Source organism: Alexandromys fortis, unplaced genomic scaffold (assembly GCF_014885135.2).
Source record: "Alexandromys fortis isolate MF-2015 unplaced genomic scaffold, M_Fortis_MF-2015_v1.1 scaffold_13, whole genome shotgun sequence".
In the NCBI taxonomy this organism is placed as follows: domain Eukaryota; kingdom Metazoa; phylum Chordata; class Mammalia; order Rodentia; family Cricetidae; genus Alexandromys; species Alexandromys fortis.
In genome coordinates this window covers 3,312,582-3,336,027 of record NW_026067908.1, presented here as the reverse complement: position 1 = coordinate 3,336,027, position 23,446 = coordinate 3,312,582, and the positions used below count along the sequence as shown (strand labels likewise).

Sequence of the window (23,446 nt, the reverse complement as noted above, 5' to 3'; positions counted from 1 at the left end):
TTAAGAGCAGTGGCTGCTCTTCCAGAGGTCTTGAATTCAATTCCCAGCAACCACATGGTGGCTTACAACCATCTTTAATGAGATCTGATGCCTTGTTCTGGCCTTCAGGCATATGTGCAGGCAGAACACTGCATACATAATAAATTTTTAAAAACTAATATATACACGTGTATATGTATCTCTATATTTCTCTATATAGAGAAATACTGTATTTACATATATAGAGATATACTGTATATAGGCATAGAGAGAGATGTGTGTATACATACATACATATACATATACATATACATATACATATACATATACATATACATATACATATATATATATATATATATGAGAGAGAGAGAGAGAACATGCTGAGGTTGTGACTCAACAGTACTTGTCTAGCAGGCATGATCTGTAGAAGAACATTTACAGTTTTATAATCCTCACCACAAAAGATGGATGATAACAAATATCTGAGGATATATAGAAATTAAAACCACCATACACTACTGATGGGAATATTAAATGATTTTTTTGTCTTTGAAAATGGTTTGGAAACTTCTATGCCAGTAATTAAACAGAATTATTGTAAGACCTGATATGTAATCAGGAGGAATAGATGTATACCCACATAAAACCTTGTATGTTTTTGCTTGCTCCCCCCTAACCCCCCCTTTCTTTAAGAGACAGACTTTCTCCTTGTAGCCATGGCTGTCCTGGAACTCTGTAGGCCAGGCTGTAAAAACATGTATGTTGATATTGATCAGTCCGTCATTTTTTTCTCCTTTGCAATTAGTCTTGTCTTTTTTCCTGATGTATGTGAACATGAGTACAGAAGCCAGAGGCATTGGATCCCTCTCAAGTTGGAGTTGCAGGCAGTTGTAAGGTGCCCAATTTTGGTGCTAGGAATTGCTCCTTGGCAAGAGCAGTATACACTCTTAAATGCTAAGTCATATCTCTAGCCCCATTTGTCTTTTTACTGTTTATTTATAAGAGCTTTTTACATGTTCTAAGTAAAACTCTCTGATATATGATCTGAAAATATTGTGTGTGTGTGTGTGTGTGTGTGTGTTGAGATGAGACAGTTTCTCTTTATGTAGCTCAGGCTGCCTGAAACTAGTGACAGTTTTCTTGCCTCATCCTCCTGAGTGTTTATTATAGGCATGAGCATTTATACTCCTGTTTTTCTTCCAAGAAATTTATAGCTGTTATATCTAGAACTTTGAGACTGGAGGAATGACTTAATGATTAAGAATACTTGCTGCTTTCCCAGGCTGAATTCAGTGCCCAGCACCTATATCAGATAGCTCTCTCCAGGAGTCCGATGCCCTCTGGCCTCTGTGGGCACCTGCACACATGCATGCTTGCTCACATGCACACACACACACACACACACACACACACACACACACAGAGATTATTGATCTTTAGAGCTTTGATTTAGTTAATTCTATATCTAGTACGAGGTAAAGATCTTTCCTGATAGCTGGGTGTTAGTAGTGCACACCTTTAATACCAACACTTGAGAGGCAGAGGCAGGCAGATCTCTGTGAGTTCAAGGCTAGCCTGGTCTACAAGAGCTGGTATCAAGACAGCCAGGGTTGTTACACAGAGAACCCCTGTTCTCTTGAAACGCCAACCCCCCTCCAAAAAGAGAAAGAAATCTTTTCTGTTGTCCAAATACCATTTGTTTTGTTTTGTTTTGTTTTGTTTTGAGACAGGCTATCCTGTAGTCTAGGCTAGCCTCAGGCTCCCTATATAACTGCTCATCCTCCTGCCTCCACATCCAAATGCTGGGATTATGATGTATACCATCACACCAGACGTATGGAGCTCTGGGGATGAAGCTCAGGACTTTGTTCTACTGGGAAAGGACTCAGCTAACCTGGCTACATCCCCAGCACCCAAATGCCGTTGGTTGAAAAAACTGTCCTTTCACTCTTTTCGCATCATGTGTTCTTGATATTCTTGTCAAAATTCAAGTGGCCTTAACTTTGAGAGTTTATCTCTGTCTTCTTCAATTTATGAGGGTTTTTTTGTTTGTTTTGTTGTTTTTGCCTTAGTCTTTCTTTATTTCATGAAGTGCTAAGGGTAATATCTACCTAGTAGCCAGGAGTAGAGATTTTGTTGGTATGACTTCACTTTTGTGTCCCTATCTATAGCCTCTTTCAGTCTTTGTTTTACTTCCTGTAACCTCTTTTGGTCAAGGGTAAGTTTATTTGGTTTTTACATTAGTTACTCTTCTGTTGCTCTGATAGACACCATGACCAAGACCGCTTACGGAAGAAAGAGTTTACTTGGTTTACAGTTCCAGAGGGTTGGAGGCTATAATGGCAGGGACAGCATGGCAGCAGAAAGCTTCAAGGTCTTTGAACTCTCAGAGCATTCCTACTGTGGCACACCTCTTCTAACAAGGCCATACCTAACCTAAACCTCCCCAGTGACACCAACTAGAACCAGGAGATCAAATGCCACAGACTGTGGGGTACATTTTTCATTTAAACCACCATAGTTCTAATTTGCCTTTTTATATGAGGTGTGTTGAATCATCATTTATTTTTTCATTATTTTAAATCTTTTCTAAAGTGAATACCATAATTTTATTTACTTTGAAGTAGAATTATTGAATCCATTAAGTTATTGTTTGTTTTAAAAACACTCTTCTCAACAATATACATAATAATTTGTATGTGTGTGTGTGTTTTTGTTTTTTGAGACAGGGTTTCTCTGTGTAGTCTTGGCTTTCCTGTAGACCAGGCTATCCTCATACTCACAGAGATCCACATGCCTCTGCTTCCTAAATGCTGGGATTAAAGGCATGAACTGTATTTTCATCTCTGTTTTCTTCTTTTGTCACAGGTGATCCTTTCAAGGATGATCCTTTCGGAAAAATTGGTCAGTATATTTTTTTTTAGTTTCTTCTTTAATTCTTTTCTGCTTAACTATAACCTTTTACTGTATTTTGAGGCAAGAACACACAGCTTGGGTTGTCCTAGGAGGGGAACTGCTTTTTATTAAAACTGCTTTAAAGCCAAGGCAAGATGCTAAAATATTTAGAGAGTGATTAGAGCCTTGTGAGTGTGCATGTGCATGCATGCGTGTGTGTGTGTGTGTGTGTGCACGTATGATTAAACTCAGGGCTTTGCACATGCTAGGCAAGTATTCTGCTATACCTCCAACCCAAGCCTCACTTTTTTTTCCTTTTTTTGGGTTTGGTTGGTTGGTTTGTTTGTTTGAGACTGGGTTTCTCTGTAGCTTTGGAGCCTGTCTTGGAACTAGCTCTTATAGAGCAGGCTGGCCTTGAACTCATAAAAAAGGGATTGTGAGGTTCTGCAGGAATTCAAGTGACTTTTTAGTTTTTGAAAGTCAAGCAAAGTCTGTTCAAAGAGGACAGTTTTGTTGATTTTGAAAGAAAAACACCAGGGCAGGCAAGCTGTAAATCTCAACAATTTCTTAGAGGAAGGGAATGGGGAAGAGCAGGGATAGGCAGTGTTATCTATCGGTAAGCTAGCATGGAGGTCAGTCGTCTAATGGGCAAACCAGCTACACTGTAAGGATAGGAGCTTTAAAAAAGTAAGAGAGCTCCAAGTATCAGAATATGCAAACTTAGACTCTGGCCAGCATTGGAGAGGGGCAAAAAAGAAGTAAAAAGAAATGGTTTTGGCTTTTTGAGTCTGAATGGTGGACAGACCCAGCCCAACCTCACAGTGGCTGATAGGGAATGCTTCAAAATGTCTTTTAATTGAAATAGTGATAATGCCTATAAAGTAGTAGTGAATTATAATGGGTTTTCAGCTTTTTATATTTGTTCCTTTTTTCTCTTTAGATCCATTTGGTGGTGATCCTTTCAAAGGTTCAGATCCATTTGCATCTGACTGCTTTTTTAAACAATCTTCTACTGACCCTTTTACCACATCAAATGCTGACCCTTTCAGTGCATCCAGCAATAGCAGTAATACATCGGTAAGTGTCAGGTTTAAAAATTCAGACAGCTAAACAAATATCCTAAGGAAATTTCTTGAATATACAGTGATAGAACCTGCCTTTTGATTGTTCTTTAATTGGTCCATATGAAATTTGTCTGGCTTCCACCCATGCAAGTTTTTGTCTAATGTAATATTTCATACTTTGATCATTCACTGGAGACGACTAGGATGCTTTAGCGTGTCCAAAAATGGAATCCATCCTTATCTCATTGCTGATATTAAATAGAAGAGACTGGAAATCCAAAAGCCTGTCTTAAGTAAAACTTTGGGGTTGGGGGAACGAGACAGGGTTTCACCTGGAACTTTTAGTTCTTGTACACCAGCCTGGCCTCGAACTCACAGAGATCCAACTACCTGCCTCTGCCTCCTCAGTGCTAGGATTAAAGGTGTGCACCACTGCCGCCCGGCTTTAAGTAAAACTTTTTATAAATATCTGTTGTATTATTGAAGGAATACAAATTACTTAAAGAGCATTAATATTTTAGAAAAATAAAATAATTCATGTTGTTTTATAGTTATACCTGGAATGTTAATCTTGAAAAGTATAAGTTCCCGCTGACCATCAGGCTCTCTTGAGTACATGTCTACAACCTCTGTTTAGAGGCTGATCCAAAGCCTCTCTATGCTGCATGGTCATTGTCTCTAATCTTCAATTTCACTTTAAAAGGCAGATGTTGCCGGGCGGTGGTGGCGCACGCCTTTAATCCCAGCACTCGGGAGGCAGAGGCAGGCGGATCTCTGTGAGTTCGAGACCAGCCTGGTCTACAGAGCTAGTTCCAGGACAGGCTCCAAAACCACAGAGAAATCCTGTCTCGAAAAACCAAAAAAAAAAAAAAAAAAAAAGGCAGATGTTGATACTCCTGCTTTAAAAAATTTAGACATTTTTGGTTGTGAGCCTATCCTTTAGTGACTGAGCCATTTTTCCCGTTATTTATGCTGGGCAGTGGTGGCGGTGGCATATGCCTTTAGTCCTAACACTGGCGAAGTGGAGTCAGGTGAATATCTGAGTTTGAGGCCAGCCTGGTCTGCAAAGAGAAATTCAGAGCTACACAGAGAAACCCTGTCTCAAAAACAAAAGAACAAAAACAAAAACAAAAATTTTTTTTAAAAAATCATGTTACTTTAATTTGCTCAGGGTATTTTGTGTCTGAAGACTTTTTTTAAAAACACTTATATAGGACTGGAGAGATGGCTCAGTGTTTAAGAGCACTGGCTGCTTTTCCAGAGGACCCAGGTTCAATTCCCAGCACCCACATGGCAGCTCACAACTGTCTGTAACTCCAGTTTCCTGGGATCTGACACCTTTACACCAATGCACATAAAATAAAGTTAAAAACAAGTTTTAAAATAATTATATAGAGAGAGGCTGAAGAGATGGCTCAGCAGGTAACAGACTTGGGTTCAGTTCTCTATACCCACCAACAGCTCACAACTGTCTGTAACTCCAGTTTCAGGGGATCTGACACCCTCTTCTGGCCTCCACAGACTACAGGCTGGCATGCATACAAGCAGGAACACACACACACACAGAATAGATAGATAGATAGATAGATAGATAGATAGATAGATAGATAGATAGATAGATAGATAGATAGATAGATAGATATACAGATATAGATATATACAGCCTGAACACTCATATACATAAAATAAGAATAAATTTTAAAAACTTATATCCTGGATATTTAGAAATACTCAGAATAATACAATGAAATTGTGTTGTTTTTATTTTATTTTGTTTGTTCTTTATTTAGAGACTTTTTGAGGCAGCAATCTCATTTCTGTTAGTAAACTGGACCTAGAGGGGCACAATTAATTGATAGGCATTTTACATGACTGTTTTGTCATTTATTATTCTTAGGTGAAGATTACTTCCTTAAAAGAATAATGAGCCAGATGTGTCAGGCCTGTAATTCCAATGCTTAGGAGGTAGGGTCAAGAGAATTGGGAGTTCAAGGTCGTCCTCAGCTGTTAGTGAGTTTGAGGCCATCCTGGGCTATGTGAGATGAAATATGAACAGAAAAATAATGTTATATATGGGAGGTTAACAGGTTAGATTAATAGTACTCCCTGCCCCTCACCCCACCCCCCAAGATAGGGTTTCTCTGTCTGGCTGTCCTGTAACTTTCTCTGTAAACCAGACTGGCTTTGGACTTACTATGTAGTTGAAGCTGGCTTTAAACTCTAGATCTTCTGGCCTCTACCTCCCTGGTGCTAGGATTGCAAGGCATGTACCACCATGAAGTCAGGCATAGCTGACCATTATTCTGTTTTGTTTTGTTTGAGACTTGGTTTCTCTATGTAACAACTTCAGCTGGCCTGGAACTTACTCTGTATACCAGGCTAACCTTGAACTCGCAGAGATCTACCTGCCTCTGCCTACTGAGTGCTGGAATTAAAGGAGTAGGCTTCCATGTCCAGCATGACCATTGTTCTTTTCTGGGCAGTCCACTCTGTCTCATCCCTGTTAGAGTGGCTGCACTGTTTGATGAAGAAGTAGAATGAAACCTGACATCCATAAGTGCATTACTTCTTCCCCCTCCTTGGGTATTGTGTATGTGCCTTCCTCTTAAGAGCCGAATCCTAAATTTTTATTTTTGATGTTGTTTTGTTTTGTTTTATGATACAGTGTTTCTCTGTCCAATCCTGGTGGTCCTGTAGCTCACTAAGTAGACCAGACTGGCCTCAAATTGACCGTGATCCACTTGTCTCTGCCTCCTAAATTCTGGGATTAAAGGCCTGTGACATTATGCCCTGCTAGACTTGTTACAGTGTTAAAGAAAGTGGTAGTATTTGGAGTAAAAAGGGGATAGTAGTGAAAAACTGTTGAATTCTAAATAAAGCCTGTAACTGTAATTTAGGTTTTTCTTCTGGTGTTAAATCCTTAGTTTTAGGCCAGGCGGTAGTGTACACACCTTTAATCCCAGCACTTCGGGAGGCAGAGGCAGGTGGATCTCTTGAGTTCGAGGCTAACCTGGTCTACAAGAGCTAGTTTCAGAACAGACACCAAAGCAACACAGAGAAACTCTATCTTGATAAATAAATAAATATCCTTAGTTTTAGTAAATAGGCCGTGATTACATGAAATATTAATAGTAGAGGTAGCTAGAAGTGCATGTGGGAACTTTGTACTGTCTTTACACCTCTTCTGTAAGTCTAAATCATTTCACACTAAAAAGTTCACATAAGCACTTATAAAGCAAAAGAATTGAATACCATCAAAGCCAGGATACTGGTCACCTCTACAGGGCTGAGTAATACAACTCAGTGACAGGGCTTAGTTAGCATGTGTGAGCTCTGGGTTCAGTCCCAGTACTACCTGCAGAAGAGGGGTTGGGATTGTGGTTGGCAAGAGGCACATGAAGCAACTGACTGTTGGGACCTTCCTGAGAGATGACTGCATAAAACTTGTTAAATTATACATATGCCTCATACTTTTTAGAATAAATATTTTACAGCCAAAGAGAGTAATTATTTTCATTCATTGAGACTACATATAAGGAAAGGGAAAACTGTTCCAGATGTTTATATTTTCTAATAAAGAATTTTGTAAAGTATTTTTTAGGTTTGAGTAAAATTCCAGCTATGAAATGTTGCCTCTCAGTCATAGATTTGTACCATTCCTATAGGTAGAAACTTGGAAGCACAATGATCCATTTGCTCCTGGTGGAACAGTTGTTGCAGCTAGTGATTCAGGTAAAGACCTTTGTTTGTCAGTTCTATTAGTGCTCATCATTGCTTCTTCTTTAAGAGTTTCTTCTCTAAACATTTTTGCCCTATTCATTATGACTTTTAAATTGATGTGTAATTATTTCCATTTATAACATGCTGGTAATAGCAGCAACAAGTATTTATGTATCACTTTTTACTTTCCTTACTCATTATCTCGTTTATCATTCACCTTCAAGGTTTTTCTAGACTGCATACTGTGTTCAGTGTCAGTAAAACCAAGAAGCTTTTGCTTTATACAGTATAGTGTTGAGCTGAAAAGAAAATCGGTTGGTGGGTAAGAGCACCTGAGTCTGAATCCTAGCACTTGTATAAAAAGCTGACTGCCATGATCATCAGAGAGTCCGGTTTTATCCCATGCTTTTTCAGTCACAGTCCAGCTGGCCTTGGTGAGCTCCCAATAGATCAGCCCCACTGTCTCAGTGGGTGGGTGCACCCCTCATGGTCCTGACATCCTTGCTCGTGTTCTCCNCAGATGAAGGTTCTATGGTGATATGGAAGATATTCATCAGTATTGCTATAGGATAGGGTCATTTCAGGTTCCCTATCCTCAGCTTCCCAAGGGACTAACTGGGGACATCGCCTTGGGCTCCTGGGAGCCACTCTAGGTTCAAGTCTCTTGCCAACCCTAAGGTGGCTCCCTTGAGAAGCCAAGGACAATGGCACGGGGTTTTGATCCTACTTCATGTTCCGGCTTGGTGGGAGCCTAGCCAGTTTGGACGTTCACCTTCCTAGACATGGACCGAGGGGGGAGGACCTTGAACTTTCCACAGGGCAGGGAACCCTGACTGCTTTTTTTGACTGGAGAGGGAGGGGGAGAGGAGTGGGGGGAGGGGGAGAGGAGTGGGGGGGAGGGGGAGGGAAATGGGAGTCTGGGAGGAGGCGGAAACTTTTTTTCCTTTTCTCAATAAAAAAATAAAAATAAACACTCACCTCCAACAACAACAACAAAAAAAGCTGACTGCACTTGACTATAACCTCAGCATTGAGGAGCAGAGACAGGTGGATACTGACAGCACACTTGCCTACTGGCCAGCTAGTCTCTTCAAGATGATGAGCTTCTGGTTCAGTGAGAGACCTTGTCTTAAGGCAATAAGGTAGGGAACAGTAAAGGAAAACATCCAGTGTTCTACCCTGACCTTGCCATGAACATTCATGTACAAACCACACATATGCATATGTATAAACATGCACACAAATACATGAAAGGAAAAAATATTAAAAATTAGCAGGGTGTGATGATAACACTTTAAAATTCTAGTTCTCAGGATGAGGTAGGATTGCTATAAGTTCATGGTCAGCCTGAGCTACATATATGGACTACATAGTGAATTTCAGACTAGCCTGGACTATAAAATAAGAACTTCTTTTTTGGTTGTTTTTTGGTTTTGTTTTTGAAAAAAGGAGGTGACTGGAGAGATGGCTCAGCAGTTAAGAGCATTTGCTGCTCTTGCAGAAGACCCATGTTCAGGTCTAGAACCTACCTTTTGGCTCACAACAGTCTTAATTTCCAAGTTCAGGGGATCCAGTGCCATCTTCTGACCTCCATGGACAGCAGGTGCACATGTGCACATGCAGGCAAAACACTCTTCTACATGAAATAAATCTTAAAACGAGGCCCACATAAATATTCTCCAGTATATTTTACTTTCTTGTGAGCACCTCTTTCTCTTAACCCTGGTGTTCAACCCTATAAAGTGTTGTTTGGCATTTACTCCTAAAGATTTTCGCCTAAGTTTAAAAGTGAGTGGCTTCAAATGAGTAAAAAAAATTGTTTTTAATATAAAGAGGTTCTGTTAAAATACAGAGAAAAATCTAAGCACGAGGAAACTAAGTTCTAGAATATTAATAACTAACTTGATCAAGGTTACAGTTTATGAAAAGGTAAACCAGTTGACTAGATTCGATCCTAGGTCTGATGTAATCTTAAAACATTTTCAAAACGGGTTGTGGCGGCTCGTGCCTTTAGTCCCAGCACTCAGGAGAATCTCTGTGAGTTTGAAGCCAGCCTGGTCTCCAGAACAAGTTCCAGGACAGGCTGGAAGAGAAAACCAAAAATAAATAAATAAATAAATAAATAAATAAATAAATAAATAAATAAATAAATAAATAGATTCAACTAAGTAACTGCTTTGTTTCCACTCTTCATTAAGAATAAGGCTGCTGCTTGGGAGCATAGGAAATTAGAGGAAAGTAAATCCAGACATGAATGCTTTAACGTCATGTGGCTAGTAGGATGTGTTATTTTCTCAAGTTGTTGATGTGACCAAGTAGTTTATGATATAGAGGGATTAGTACAAATGCCTCAACAAATTGGATCTCTTCTGTTGAACAAATTGTCATAAGATTCAGCATGACTGAATTTCAGGGAATTGGGTTTTAAACCCCAGCATGAGTAGCAAGAATGAGAAATAAAAAGCAGATGTGGAACAGACGAGTTACTCTAATGCTGGGTACTAATCACATTTAGAATTGTGAGCTTTCAAAATCAGTTTTTAAAATGAGTAAATTTCTGTTTATTTCATATATATGTTTAATATATATTAGTTAAAAATCATTGTCTTCTGTTACTGCTAAAATATGGTTGTTATGAAAGTACATTAAGTGCTTGAGTTCTTTTCAGCACTTGCTTGCTCCTGGTGGATAGACACTGCACACTGTGGAAGAAAAGTAGTAAGGAAAAGCCAGTCCAGAACCTGTTTCTATATACTCTGTTCTCACTTGTAAGCGTGATTTTTCTACTTTAGATGAGATTAGTTTTGGGGGGGGGGGTGTCTGTCTGTCTGTCTGTCTGACTGTGTATAATATCTTACTAGCCCCAGATTGAGGAAATACAGTGTCTTTCCAGGTGCTGATTAAAGCTGTGCCCAATAAGATACAAGTGTTTCTTTGCAGGTACATTTTACTCAGGGTATCTCTTGAACACTGTGAGGTTGACCTTGATAATCTTACATTTAAAGGGTATAGAGGTGAGGGGGAGGTCTTCATCTTAGGATTCTTTGGTAAGCAGCTACTCTTTGGGGGAACTTTTTCTTTAGGATTTTTTGTATGTTTGGTTGGTTGGGTTTTTGCTAGTTTGTTTGATTTCGGTTTTTCAATGAAACAATCCTGACTGTCCTCAAATTTACTCTGTAAGCCAGGCTGGCCTTGAACTCACCTGCCTCTACCTCCCTAGTGCTAGAATTAAAGGTATGTGTCACCACGACTGGCCATCTCTTTTTATTTTTAACCACAGGTTCTTAGTGCAAATCTATCCTGGAAACTTGAACAGGTGTGCCTTACCTCCTCCAGCATACACACTCAGATCTGTGCCTGTGACCGCTGGCTAGGATGGGGGAAATATCTGACAAATTCAAACTACTTATCAATTATAGATAACTGTGGAACAAAGTAGAGGACAGTCATTGTGGTAGTGAATGAAGAACTCACTTGTTGCCGTGGAAAACCCCCTGGGTTTGTGGAAGAGGTAGCATTTGAAATGAGACTTGAGTGATGTGAAATGTGTGGCTAATGACCCTTTAAAGTGTTTGATACCATTATGAGAGATGATTTGGCCAAGCACAGTGTCACATGACTGTGATCTTGGCACTTGAGAGACTGACAGACAGAAAAAAAGTCATATGCCATCCTGGGCTGTACTTTCCTCAGAACAAACAGCAATTAAATGAAGTCCATAGGAGTTGTTTGACGTGTGTTCCAGAGCTTAAACACCCCACCTTCAACTACACCTGCTTTGCTCCTGGGTCATTTACAGCTGGTTTATACAAAGGCATACACCATACGGGATTTTCAGTATATACCTTGTCTGTATAGACATCAGTCATAAATTTAGGAATATTTATTCTGAATGTTACCGAACAAAACATGGACATGAGATACGGTGTCTTACACTGATTTTTCTTTGCTCCTTCTAGCTGCAGACCCTTTCGCTTCTGTTTTTGGAAATGAATCATTTGGAGATGGGTTTGCTGACTTCAGCACATTGTCAAAGGTAATCTGCAGTGATTAATAGGAAGAAACAATACATCATGTTCCATTAAATGAGCGGCCTTCTTATAGTTAGAGCCTTCTCACAAATGTGGATAGAACTGTGTCAGTCTGTAGCAGGGCTGATTTCAGATGGATGTTACAGATCAGCTGTAAGGTAATCGGATTTCTATACGTAGGAGGCAGTGGTACAGGTGGTTACATTTTCTTCTGAAAGGTCTACTCAGTGTCAGCGTTAGAGTTGTCGCTCTGTTTAAATGTTTTTTCCATCTGAATTACATTTTTTCCTTGTGTCCTTTCTGGATCATTAGCCACAACATTCATTCCATCTCCTGTATACCTATTTGATTTTATCCTTTGAAGTTATTAGCGTCTGCACCAAGACAAAATCCAGTGCTGGGTGTCTGCCACCTTTTGTCCAGCATAGCTGTAGTATTGATTCAGGCTAAGAGAAAAATATTTGAAGATATGCAAAATTGTCTGTCCCTATGGAACATTTGACAGTGTCCAGAGACATTTGTGGTTCTCAGAACTAGGTAGAAGATACTGCTCATATCCAGTGCGTTCATCCTCCAGTTCACTGCAGAGCCACCATTCCCACTCCCTGGATGTAGTTATTCCATCCCAAAAAGTTAGCTGTGCAACTGTTGAAAAACACTGGCCTAGCCCAGTGGTGGTGGCCCACACCTTTAATCCCAGCACTCAGGAGGCAGAGCTGGCAGATCTACAGAACAGGACAGCCAGGCCTACATGGAAAAACCCTGTCTCAAAAAAACAAAAAAGAAAAAAAGTTTATCATTGGCCTAAATAAATCATAATCTGATTTGTTACAGGAAAGCCAATAATCCTCATATGTTTAAAAGTCAGGGTTTTCAAACCAACATTAAGACTTAATATTTGGAGCTGGAGAGACGGCTTAGTGATTAAGAGCATTGACTACTCTTTCAGAGGACCTTGATTCAATTCCCAGCACCCAAATGGCAGGCAGCTCACAACTGTCTGTAATTCCAGTTCCAGGGGATCTGACACCCATGGCAAAACATCAATGCACATATAAAGTAAAAATAAATAAATTTTTAAAAAGACAACATTCCACAGGATCAGTTTACTTTTGAAAAGTTGACTCTCAGATTATCTTCATAGTTTTTCTAGAAGCCATTTTCTCTAATTTTTATTGTCTTGCCTATATGTAAGTGCACTGAGAAGCATAGAATCAGCCATTCTTTTTGTTTCATTTTCATTCAACTCAGACGATCTTTTTGTACCTCAAGAAGTTTTGTGTTGCTTAATGCTTACTTAATAAGTCTTTAATCTTTTTGTTTTGATGTCTGTTGGCTCTTGATAAGTAAAGCTATGAGAATACCTGCTCATACAGATGAATTGTAATCCTGTTTGTTCTTGAATGTAAAGGGTAAAATGTCACTTTGGGGAATTCAAATAAAACTGCTGATACATAAATCATTCATCTGAATACTATATGACCATGTGTATATCAAACTGTTTAAACATTTCTTTTTAAACAAAGGTCAACAGTGAAGATCCTTTTAACCCTTCCACATCAAGTTCTGCCAGTAATGTGGTCCTTCCAAACACTGTGTTAGAGGAGACATCCACCAAGAGTGAGGATGTACCTCCAGCACTGCCGCCCAAGACTGGAACTCCAACAAGACCCTGCCCGCCACCCCCTGGTATGAGAGTTGGGGCCTTTCCTGGACAGATGTATGCCTTTTCCCTCTAGAAAGTGTTGTGTGGGCCTTTCTTACATTAGTATTACATAAAGGCTGTGAACAAGAACCAAGCACTTAGCATAAGCTTGCTGCTGATCTCCCTTCCCCTCCCCATTTAGATAAAATTTGGGTGACATCTCTTTGTTTTTGTTTTGTTTTTTGGAAACCTATTGATTATTATTTGGATAGCAGTTTCCTGTACTCTTGTTTTGAAGAAACAAATACAAGGTCTCTGTAAATCTTTTATTTTTTATTTATTTTTGTTTAGAAAAAAGCAAGGAAGTGGCAGGCAAGAGTGACAAAAAGAACTGCTTGCCCTTTAAAACTCATTTAGTTTACAATAGACATTTGTTTTGTTTTGTTTAGCTGGCCTGGAACTTGGTTTGTAGACAAAACTAGCCTTGAACTCAAAACTCTTGAATAAACCACCTGCCTCTGCCTCCTGAATGCGAGGTTTAAAGATGTGTACCTTTACACCTGGCTCCAGACGTCTGACTTTAAAATTTTCTTTGTCTAGTCTAGGAACAAATTGTAGGTTTTTTGTTTTGTTTTGCTTGGTGTTGTGTTTAGCACTACACCAAGAAAAGGTTTGTTTCTATGCAGCATAAAGTATCTATGAAGACAATTCCCCAGAGTGTGGGTAGTGCTGCCAGCTCACTGCGGGGTAACAGTTCAGCCCCAAAGTTAGATGATCACTTTTTTAAGTTTTGTTGAATAATCATTTTGCCTTTTCATAATAACTTTCCCATGGTATTTGGTTGAATATCTGTTCAGAACTTATGTAAATGAGTTAAGTGCTTCTCATCTTTTAAAGAGTCACCTATATTATACATTGTTAAAAGTAAATGGATCAGTCTTCATATTTGAAAGTAATATTTTGTTCAAATGCTTTTACACCTGTGTGAGTATACTTTTAAAACCCAAATGCCTTAATTTGGTGTCTTAATTAAAGCTGAGAACAAGGCTAATGTGATAACTTAATAGGGCACAGGTACTTACTTGCTGCATGAGCCTGGTAACCTGTATTCAGTTCCCAGAATCTATGTGAAGGTTCAGAGACAGAACCGCGTAGTGCAAGGTTTTACTCTTTATACTCTTTTGGGGGTGCCCACCACCCAGCTCTCAAGTAAATACACACACACACACACATACACACATACACACACACACATACACACACACACACACACACACACACACACACACGGAGGCTTATTTTTACTTATAAACACCCTGCTTTAGCTTGGCTTGTTTCTTGCTGCTTTTCTTAAGTTATCACGACTACCTTTTGCCCCTGGGCACTTATCTTTCTCTATTTCTGTTTGTTTGTTTGTTTTTGAGACAAGGTTTCTCTGTAGCTTTGGAGCCTGTCCTGGAACTACCACTGTAGACACTGCGAGTTCGGGCTGGCCTCGAACTCGCAGAGATCCGCCTGCCTGTGCCTCCCGAGTGCACTACCACCTCCCAGCTCTTTGTCTATTTCTGTATACCTTTCTTTACTTCTTTCTCCATACTTGCTGTGTAGCTGGGTGACTGGCCCCTGATGTCCTCCTCCCCTTGTTCTCTTGCTCCTCCTCTTCCTCATTTCTCCTTCTATTTATCCTGTGCCTGCCAGCCTCATCTAGCCTTGCTCTTGGCCTTGCTATTGGTCATTCAGCTCTTTATTAGACCATCAGGCAAAGAATCACAGCTTCACAGTTAAACATATTCTGCAGAAGCAATATGCTTTAAAATAATATTCCCCAACAGAACTAACTTCATGAAGTTGCTCTGGTAACACATGCCATACACACATGTACTGTGGCACTCATGTTCACACACACACACCCCATCTATAGCATTCACAATAATAATAAGGCTGAGAACATTCAGACATCCATTACTGTAGAAAGAGCCAAGGGAAAGAATGGTTTGTTGAAGAGGTCACTGTCCAGGTGGTCCTAGCCTGGGTTTGTGAACCCCACCACACCCCCAGTTTTAGTAATTAAATCTGAGACCTCATGAATGCTAGATAAGCACTCTGTCACTGAATTACATTCCCAGCGCTTTAGTATTTTGTTTTTTAGACTGTGCCTCATGTAGTCCAACCTGGTCTCAAACTGAATTCCTCCTCCTCTCTCCTGCCACATTCCAAGTGCTAGTATTAACCCCAGGCTTGGTTTTGATTTTTATTGGTTTTGGCTGCTGTTGTTGGTTGGTTGGTTTTTCAAAGCAGGGTTTCTCAGTATAATAGTGCTACCTGTCCTGGAACTCACTTTGTAGACCAGGCTGGCTTCAAACTCACAGAGATCCGCCTGCCTCTGCTTCCCAAGTGCTGGTATTAAAGGCGTGCGCCACCACTGCCTGGCTTTGGTTTTGATTTCCTTTGGGATTTTCATTGGTTTGTTTGGATTTTTCCAGCGGTACTACAGAGCAAACTTAAGGATTCATAAGCTGTACCTGGAGTCATTATTTTGTGATCTTAAGCCTGTTATTTCCTATATCTAAGCCTCAGTGCTTTCGTTGTTATATGGTAGTTGTGACACAGATCCTGCCTGCCTTCACAGCACTTTCCGACGGCAAGTGTAGTGGTATGAGATACAAGCCTCTTTTGTAAACTATGTTTATGAAAAAATCAATTATGACTATGAGCATACTGCTATAGGAAGAACACATTTGAAGAAACTTAATGTGTTTCTCTTTTTTTTTTTTTTTTTTTCAAAAAATGTTACACACTTTAAGTAAAACTTTAAAATTGGAGAAAGCTGGGCATAATGGCACACCCCTTTAATCCCAGCACTAGAGAGGTAGAGGCAGGCAGAGCTCTGAGTTTGAGGCCAGCCTGGTCTACAGAGCAAGTTCCAAGGCAGACAGGGCTACACAGAGGAACCCTATCTCCAGAAAACCAATCAATCAGTCAATCAATCAATAAACAGTAAATAAATATATATATATATAAATAAATGGTATTGAAACAGTAGGTTATGAATTAGCAGAGCAATGTGCTGTTATTTGGTCAAAGATTAGTCAGCAGTACATGTGAACTTCTAAATGTCTCAGCTTGAAGTTTTACAGAAGTGAGGTTTTTGTCAAGTTAATCTTATATTTTATGCTACTAGGCGTTATATATGTGTAATTATACCAGAGAAAAGACGGAAGAAATTTGCCACATTTCAGAATCGCTCATCTTTGCTGCTGCTAGTGTGAGGCTGCGGCTCCAGCAGCAGATGCCAGGCTGTTTGTCCTTTACCCATTTTCCTTGTGTCTCACTACCTTCCTTAGGACTGTGCTTCTTTAAATGGAGGAGGACTTAATCTTTGGACAAAATCATAATTCTTGGCCCATTTCCTCGTTTTTGTTTTTGGACTTATCCATTGAGCTGCCCCTGGTTTTTGAGAGAGGTGTGAAGACTTTGAGCACAGTTGGTGTGGCCATTTAAGGCAGTATTGAGAATATGCTGTGGACTCTTGCTCTGCGCACTGCCTGCAGCTCTTTAATGTTCCTGTGAACATGTTCTGTGTGCTTGTGTTTGCTGTGTCTGCTGGTTAATTGTAATGATTTTGATCCAGGGAAAAGACCCATCAACAAATTGGATTCTTCTGATCCCTTTAAACTGAATGATCCATTTCAGCCTTTCCCAGGCAATGATAGTCCCAAAGAAAAGGATCCTGATATGTTTTGTGATCCATTCACTTCTACTACCACTACCAATAAAGAGGCTGACCCAAGCAATTTTGCTAACTTCAGTGCTGTAAGTACTGTGAATGGGCTGTTTGGGGAAAAATCTTTGCATTTATAGTTGAAGAGTTGACAAAGATTTCTTGGTAGCCTTCCAAACTTGCATCATTTAACAAACACACTAAAAAAGTATCTTTTATTCTTCCCCCAAGCAAATTCGATTTGGTTTGGTTTTGCTGGTTCTTAGATGATTGCATTGCTCAGCTGATTTTAGTTGTCTTGTTTCTTCTAAATAAGTTATTTTATAACCCATCTTTCAGTCTTGGTAACATAAATATAAGTAAAATCTCAACAGTTATTATTTGGCAGATGGTTGCGCATGATGGTGATTTTAAAGTTTGCTGTCTGCCTACTGTTTATAATGCCAGTAACAAGCTTGTCTATTTGTATGAGTGTTTGTGTACAAAGCTTTAGCAGTTTCTGTAAGAGGACAGTGCAGGGGTTCTTTGTACAGAGTCAACTCCTTATTTACTATATTCACAGTCGTTGTCATGGTCTGTTGTGGTCCTTTTGATCCGTCTGTGAACCCAGTTATCATTCATACTGAACTCGTGCTCTACTGTAATAAACTGTCATTAAGATCGAAGAATTCTTTAAAAAGGTTGGAGAAGTGCTATGAGAATAGCTTAAGCAAGACCTTTATGATCATAGAAATGGAGCAACCAATCCTGGAGAAATCATATATTTCATCATTGCTCAGATTAAACAGAATTTTTAAATGAAATTCTTAGAATAGCTAACAAAGTTTAATTTTTCCAGATTTTTCCTTCACACAAAGTAACATTCATTACCGCTGCCTATTCTATAAGAAGAATTTCTCTGCTTATTACCTTTTTTTAAAGATTTATTTATTATGTATACAACATGTGTGCCTGCAGGCCAGAAGAGGGCACCAGATCTCATTACAGATGGTTGTGAGCCACCATGTGGATGCTGGGAATTGAACTCAGGACCTCTGGAAGAACAATCAGTGCTCTTAACCTCTGAGCCATCTCTCCAGTCCCTGCTTATTACCTTTTATCCTTGACTTTGGAGATTGGAGATTGAGTGGCCGAGTGCTCCTGGTCACAGCTTGCCTGTTGTTTTCTTCCTCTGAGTATTATTTGGGAACCTTCACTAGTTATTTTGTCCCTGTGGCTACTCTGCTTACCTAGAGAAGAGATGTGCAGAGATCTTTGTGCACCTAAGGCAGCTGCAGTACCTACCTTTGGTCTGTACTCTCAGGTTCCAGGGGCATCACTGAGTGTGAAGGAACATGATAGAAATCCCTATTTTTAATATTGAAAAGAAGTGGCAAGGCAGAATTATCTTCTATGTCAGGTGGAGGTTGAGTTGTTTGAAGCAGAGAAGAACTAAGAATTGACTTTCTTAGGAGATTGTGATCCTTGTTGTAAAATAACATTCTGGAAATTTGTGATGTTCAGTTCATTATGTTAAATATGGTTCTGCGAGTCAAAACCTGGTTGGAATGAGTCTTAAACAATATCAGAGGCATTTTACTTATTTCCTGCTCAGAGACTCAGTACAGTACAGCATAAAGTAGCTAACAATAAAGTCCTCTGTTTTCATTGTGAGGGATTTGGGAAGTATACCAAGAGTCTCATGCACACTGCCAAAGCCTTCCAGTTAATTTCACTTCTTTTGATGGCCTCCTTGTGTGTCAAGACTGAAACCAGGTAGAACTTTGTATCTAGTTTCTACTGAAGTTGAAATTTAATTGTAATTACAAATATTTTTTCCAATCTAATCACCATCAGTATTAAGGTTTTGCTTAAACTGGGTCATTTTAGTTATATAAAACTGGGTTAAAAGTTTTAAAATATTATCAGAATCTTCAAAATATTTAAAAAATAATTTGGTTCATGTACTGCTTAATCTAGCTAATATTCTTATATATAGCAGAATTTACCTGTTTTTGCTTTATAGTTTTGGGGTATCCTTGAAAGGCCAGGTAAGGCAGCTTTTCGTATCACCAGTGGCTTTAATCTTAATGATACATCATAATGATACATATGGCATGTAATCCGACCACTCAGGACACAGGCAGGAGGGTCATGAGTTTGAAGTCAGCTTGAGCCCATGTAGTGAGATCCTAACTTTCAAAAAAGAAAAGAAGAAAAAAATTGCTATGTCATAAGTGATCACTAAAGTTTAAATAACAAGCATTTTACATTGAATTGAAAGACTACACCACTCCTATTTTTAAATCTCCTAGCCTACACTAAATATTTCTCCTCTTTTGAGACAGAATATCACTGTATGTCCCAGATTGACTTCTGATTTGCAGTCCTCCTGCCTCCATCTCCCAGATGCTAGGACTGAGGCATGTGCCACCATGCCTGTAATTTCTATGTTTTAAAGTCATGCTTTTAACGTTTATTGTATTTTTATAAAGTTTTCTTCCCATAGATTGCATTAAAATTTTAAACTCAACCAGAGCTCACTAGGTAAAACCTATTTTTAGAAAAACGAGGAAGTAACATTATTCCCAGAGTTCTCTAGGTAAAACAAATAGTGAATGCTCTTTTATAAAAAGTCTTCATTATTTTTCTTATTCATTCATCTTTTGGTCTTTTAAATGGCAGTATCCCTCTGAAGAAGACATGATTGAATGGGCAAAGAGAGAAAGTGAGAGAGAAGAAGAGCAAAGACTTGCCAGACTCAATCAGCAGGAACAAGAAGACTTGGAACTGGCCATTGCACTTAGCAAGTCGGAGATCTCTGAAGCATGAAGTCAGCAGTGCTGTTCTTGAATACTGAAGCTATTTACCATGTGCATTAAACTACCTATGAGCATGGGATACAAAAAGTTTGAGAGTCCTATAAATGTGACAAAAGTGTAACTTGTTTTTTGTTTTTGTTTTTTTTTGGGGGGGGGTTCTATTTCAACTGTGTCCTTTATTTTCTTCTTCCAAAAGCAGTACCCTAACTAGACAGCTTACTCTAGACCCCTGTTCTGGTGTACATTTACAGTGAGCTCTTGCCTGCTTATACTATTTCCTGTAAAGCTAGAGCTAAGCCTCTGCGCTCTAGAACCTAGCAGATATAGTTTCACGCTGTGCTGCCCCTGTTCTGTAGTTCCTATGACAGCAACTAGAGTTCTGAAAGTGTGCAAGTATTCTCCCTGAGCTGAGTGGTTGAAGGAGGGAAGGAAAGAGCACCCTGTTTCTTTTGATCGGTACCAAACATTAAAAAAGCAAAGTGCATTGTAAGTACTTGTGGAGAAAATACGTTTTGTCATCTAGAGACGGGACACACCCACTACTGAGAACTAGATGAATTAAGTTAAACCATTATTGTTCCAGGCTCAAGTAATTCCTAAATAAAGCATTAAAGCCTTGTGTGTGAAACACATTTTTAAAACAATTTTCTCTGGACCTAAAGAATTTTAAGATTAATTGCTGTGTATTTCCTAGTTTAAAAAAAGTGCTTACAAATAAAATTTGTAAGGAAATGTTTGTTTTAAGTGCTAACGAGGAAAACTTGTGACTTAAAATGCAACCTGTTAGTTTAAGCAAACACTTAGCCCGAACCCATCTGCCTTGGCAGCTACGCTGACCTTAGTTCAGAAGTGTCCTGAACTAGAATTGGAAAGTACTTTGGTTTTCATTATGTTTTGTTTCTTTAGTGGGGCCCAGCTATTTGCAGTGATTTAATGGAAGAAGTAACACATATCCTCTTGCTTTTTGTCCATCTTAGTAGTTTCAATTACTTCACTTGCTTGCTTTTTTTTTTTACTTATAAAATTAAAAAACTGCCTCCCACCCAAAATCCTGGTTTTTAAATTGAGAAAAAAATTAAACAGACTTGCCAAATTATCAGAACCTTGCCTTTGTTAAAAGCCCATCTTCTGCTCGACTGGCCGACAGCTGGCTTTGAAATGGACTGTGAAGTGGACTATAAATTGTATTTTTTTTAACACGAGTTACTAATTTAGTGTTTTCAACACCAAGATAAAAATGAACCTACAAAATAATTCAAAATTTTAATTTTTAAAATTAAAAGTCACAAGTTAAGGTGGTATTGAACTGTGTTGACCAGTAACTTACTGCCTGTCCTGTAAATAAATTTACAGCGGCTAATCAGTCCATCTTGAAATGGTGCTTTTTCTTTCTTTACACACTCTATTGGATGGCTGGAATTTAAAACAAACTTAAACCACTTTCTTGCACTGCTAACTTTTTTCTATTTTTGTAAATAAATATTTCAGCATAAAGTCATACATGTGAAGTAAGGGCTGAATCATAATCCCAAGGCTTTAGCGGTGATAGCTAATCCAGTGGCCTAAGTATTTGCTACAGACGGTGCTGGCGAAGGTCAGGCTAGGAGTTGTGGTAGGCAGTGTTCTCTGCTCTCCTTTCCTCTCACGCTTCAGGAGAAAGGTAAGTTGACTTGAATAATCTTCTTTTGCACTGAGAAAAGTGAAAAATGTTTGAAATGCTTTAAAAAATTTTAATTAAAGAAAACTCTGGACATATTAAATATCTGTAACTTATAAATAGCAACTTTTGATGTGCAGTAAAGTTTGCCCTAATCTCCATGCTCTTAGCTGAGTCCTAGAGACTCATCCTTGGTTAAGATGTGTATACTCCGTGGGCCAATATCATACTAAAATGTGTATATATTATATAAACATATCTATATCTTCATGCTTGATTGTATAGGACGAATGTTTTAAGAGTCATTTGTGATGTTTTATGGTATTGACCCTGGCTCCAAAGCCTGCGCTTGAAATAAAGATGAAGTTTTAACCATCTTTTACCTATTTGTTCAGCTTTATTTGAGCTTTCTTCATAGAATTTTTCTCATGTTTCAAACTTATAAATTACAGTTGTAATTATAAGAATAATAAACATTAAGAAATAAAAAATGTACTATCTATCATTTTGCATTGAAGTTTTGCACTGTTCTCTGAGGAGGGACAGGTGTGCCATCAGTATACATTGCCCTGCATGAAGTGTCTTAGACAGTATTATCTAGAACAAATAAACGTTGACTATCCCATTTTGTTACTTTGTCCTGTTTTGTGAAAGGAAGCTAGGAAATGTGTCTACATAGAGATAGAGCCTGAGATCCGTGGTTGTAGCTCTGTTGAGAAGAACCTGTGCCTGTGTTCTTAGGAAGCTCCTGGTCTCGAATCCTGTTCTACCATTTTTGAGAAAGTAACTTTCAGAAAATTCCTTAAGCCAGAAGAGGTGGTGCATACCTTTAAATCCAGGAGGCAGGAGCAAAGAGACCTCGGAGTTCTGACCAGGCTAGACATATGGCTAGTTCCAAGTCAGCCTGAGCTGCATAGTGAGACCTCTTTAAAATTATTTATTATTATTATTAAATTAATTTTTTTTTTTTTTTGTTTTCTTTTTTTTTTTTTTTTTTTTTATTTTTTTTTTTTTTTTATTTTTTTTTGTTTTCTTTTTTTTTCTTTTTTTTTTTTTTTTTTTTTTTTTTTTTTTTTTTTTTTTTTTTTTTTTTTTTTTTTTTTTTTGTTGATGATGGAGGCCTTGCTGTGTCAGGCTAAGCTCCAACTCAGTTCTGCCTTGTTTTCATGAGTGGTTGGGACTATAAGCATGCAGTACCCCACTCAGCTTGATACCTATTTAATATTAGCTCTTTTTAAGGAAATCATCGCCACCACCCTGGGTCCTTGTGCATGCCAGACCAGCACTTCCCCCTGAGCTCTTGTCCCAGCCTCACATAGTAGACGTGGTGGATGGGAACCCCTATGCCGAGCATTTTGTGTGTGTGCTTGTGTTTCTTGTCTAGTTTTCATGGTAGGACTAAGGAGGGAAAGTTTTTAATCATATTTTGGAAATGGGGGAACCTAGTGCTCAGAAGGTTAAAGCAATATATGTTCACATAGCTAACAGGTAGGTGAATTGAGTCCTGATCCTTTGATTCCAATGTTGTATTTTGCATACCTTCCCTCATTTTGTGTTAAAAAAAATGCTTATAGAAAATGATAGGAACTGGACATAGTGGTCACATTTTTAAAGCCATCATGATCCTCCATGTTTAACAGATATCTGTCTACTTGGTCGAGACTATCAAGAAAGAAGGGAAGGAAGCAAGCAAGCACTGATTCTCCAAGGGCCTAGAAAGATGGCTCCGGTGGTCATGAGCATTTGCTGCTTTTGCTAAGACTAGAGTTCAGTTCACCCACACTGATTGCTCACGACTGCCTGTGACTCTAGCCCCAGGTATTGAATGCTCTTTTCTGGCCTCATAGGCACAGATATGAGCATACACATAATTAAAAATAAATTTTGGATAAAAGTATTATCCAATTAATAATATGAGAATTCAATTGTT

The 23,446-nt window shown here is 38.8% G+C and overlaps 1 protein-coding gene across 3 annotated transcripts in view; it reads left to right on the top strand.

The window, feature by feature from the left end:
- Eps15 (epidermal growth factor receptor pathway substrate 15) overlaps positions 1 to 21,893 on the top strand; it is a 94,121-nt gene extending 72,228 nt beyond the window's left edge. For 2 of the 3 annotated variants that reach the window (XM_050136158.1, XM_050136157.1), the window contains exons 19-25: positions 2,851 to 2,886; positions 3,818 to 3,954; positions 7,607 to 7,673; positions 11,621 to 11,697; positions 13,219 to 13,381; positions 16,969 to 17,150; positions 19,723 to 21,893. In XM_050136158.1, the coding sequence (XP_049992115.1) occupies positions 2,851 to 2,886; positions 3,818 to 3,954; positions 7,607 to 7,673; positions 11,621 to 11,697; positions 13,219 to 13,381; positions 16,969 to 17,150; positions 19,723 to 19,869 (809 nt within the window). In that variant the 3' untranslated portion in view covers positions 19,870 to 21,893. The remainder of the gene's footprint in view (positions 1 to 2,850; positions 2,887 to 3,817; positions 3,955 to 7,606; positions 7,674 to 11,620; positions 11,698 to 13,218; positions 13,382 to 16,968; positions 17,151 to 19,722) is intronic. The other variant, XM_050136159.1, reaches the window with a different exon arrangement.
- The last annotated feature ends 1,553 nt before the right edge of the window (positions 21,894 to 23,446 follow it).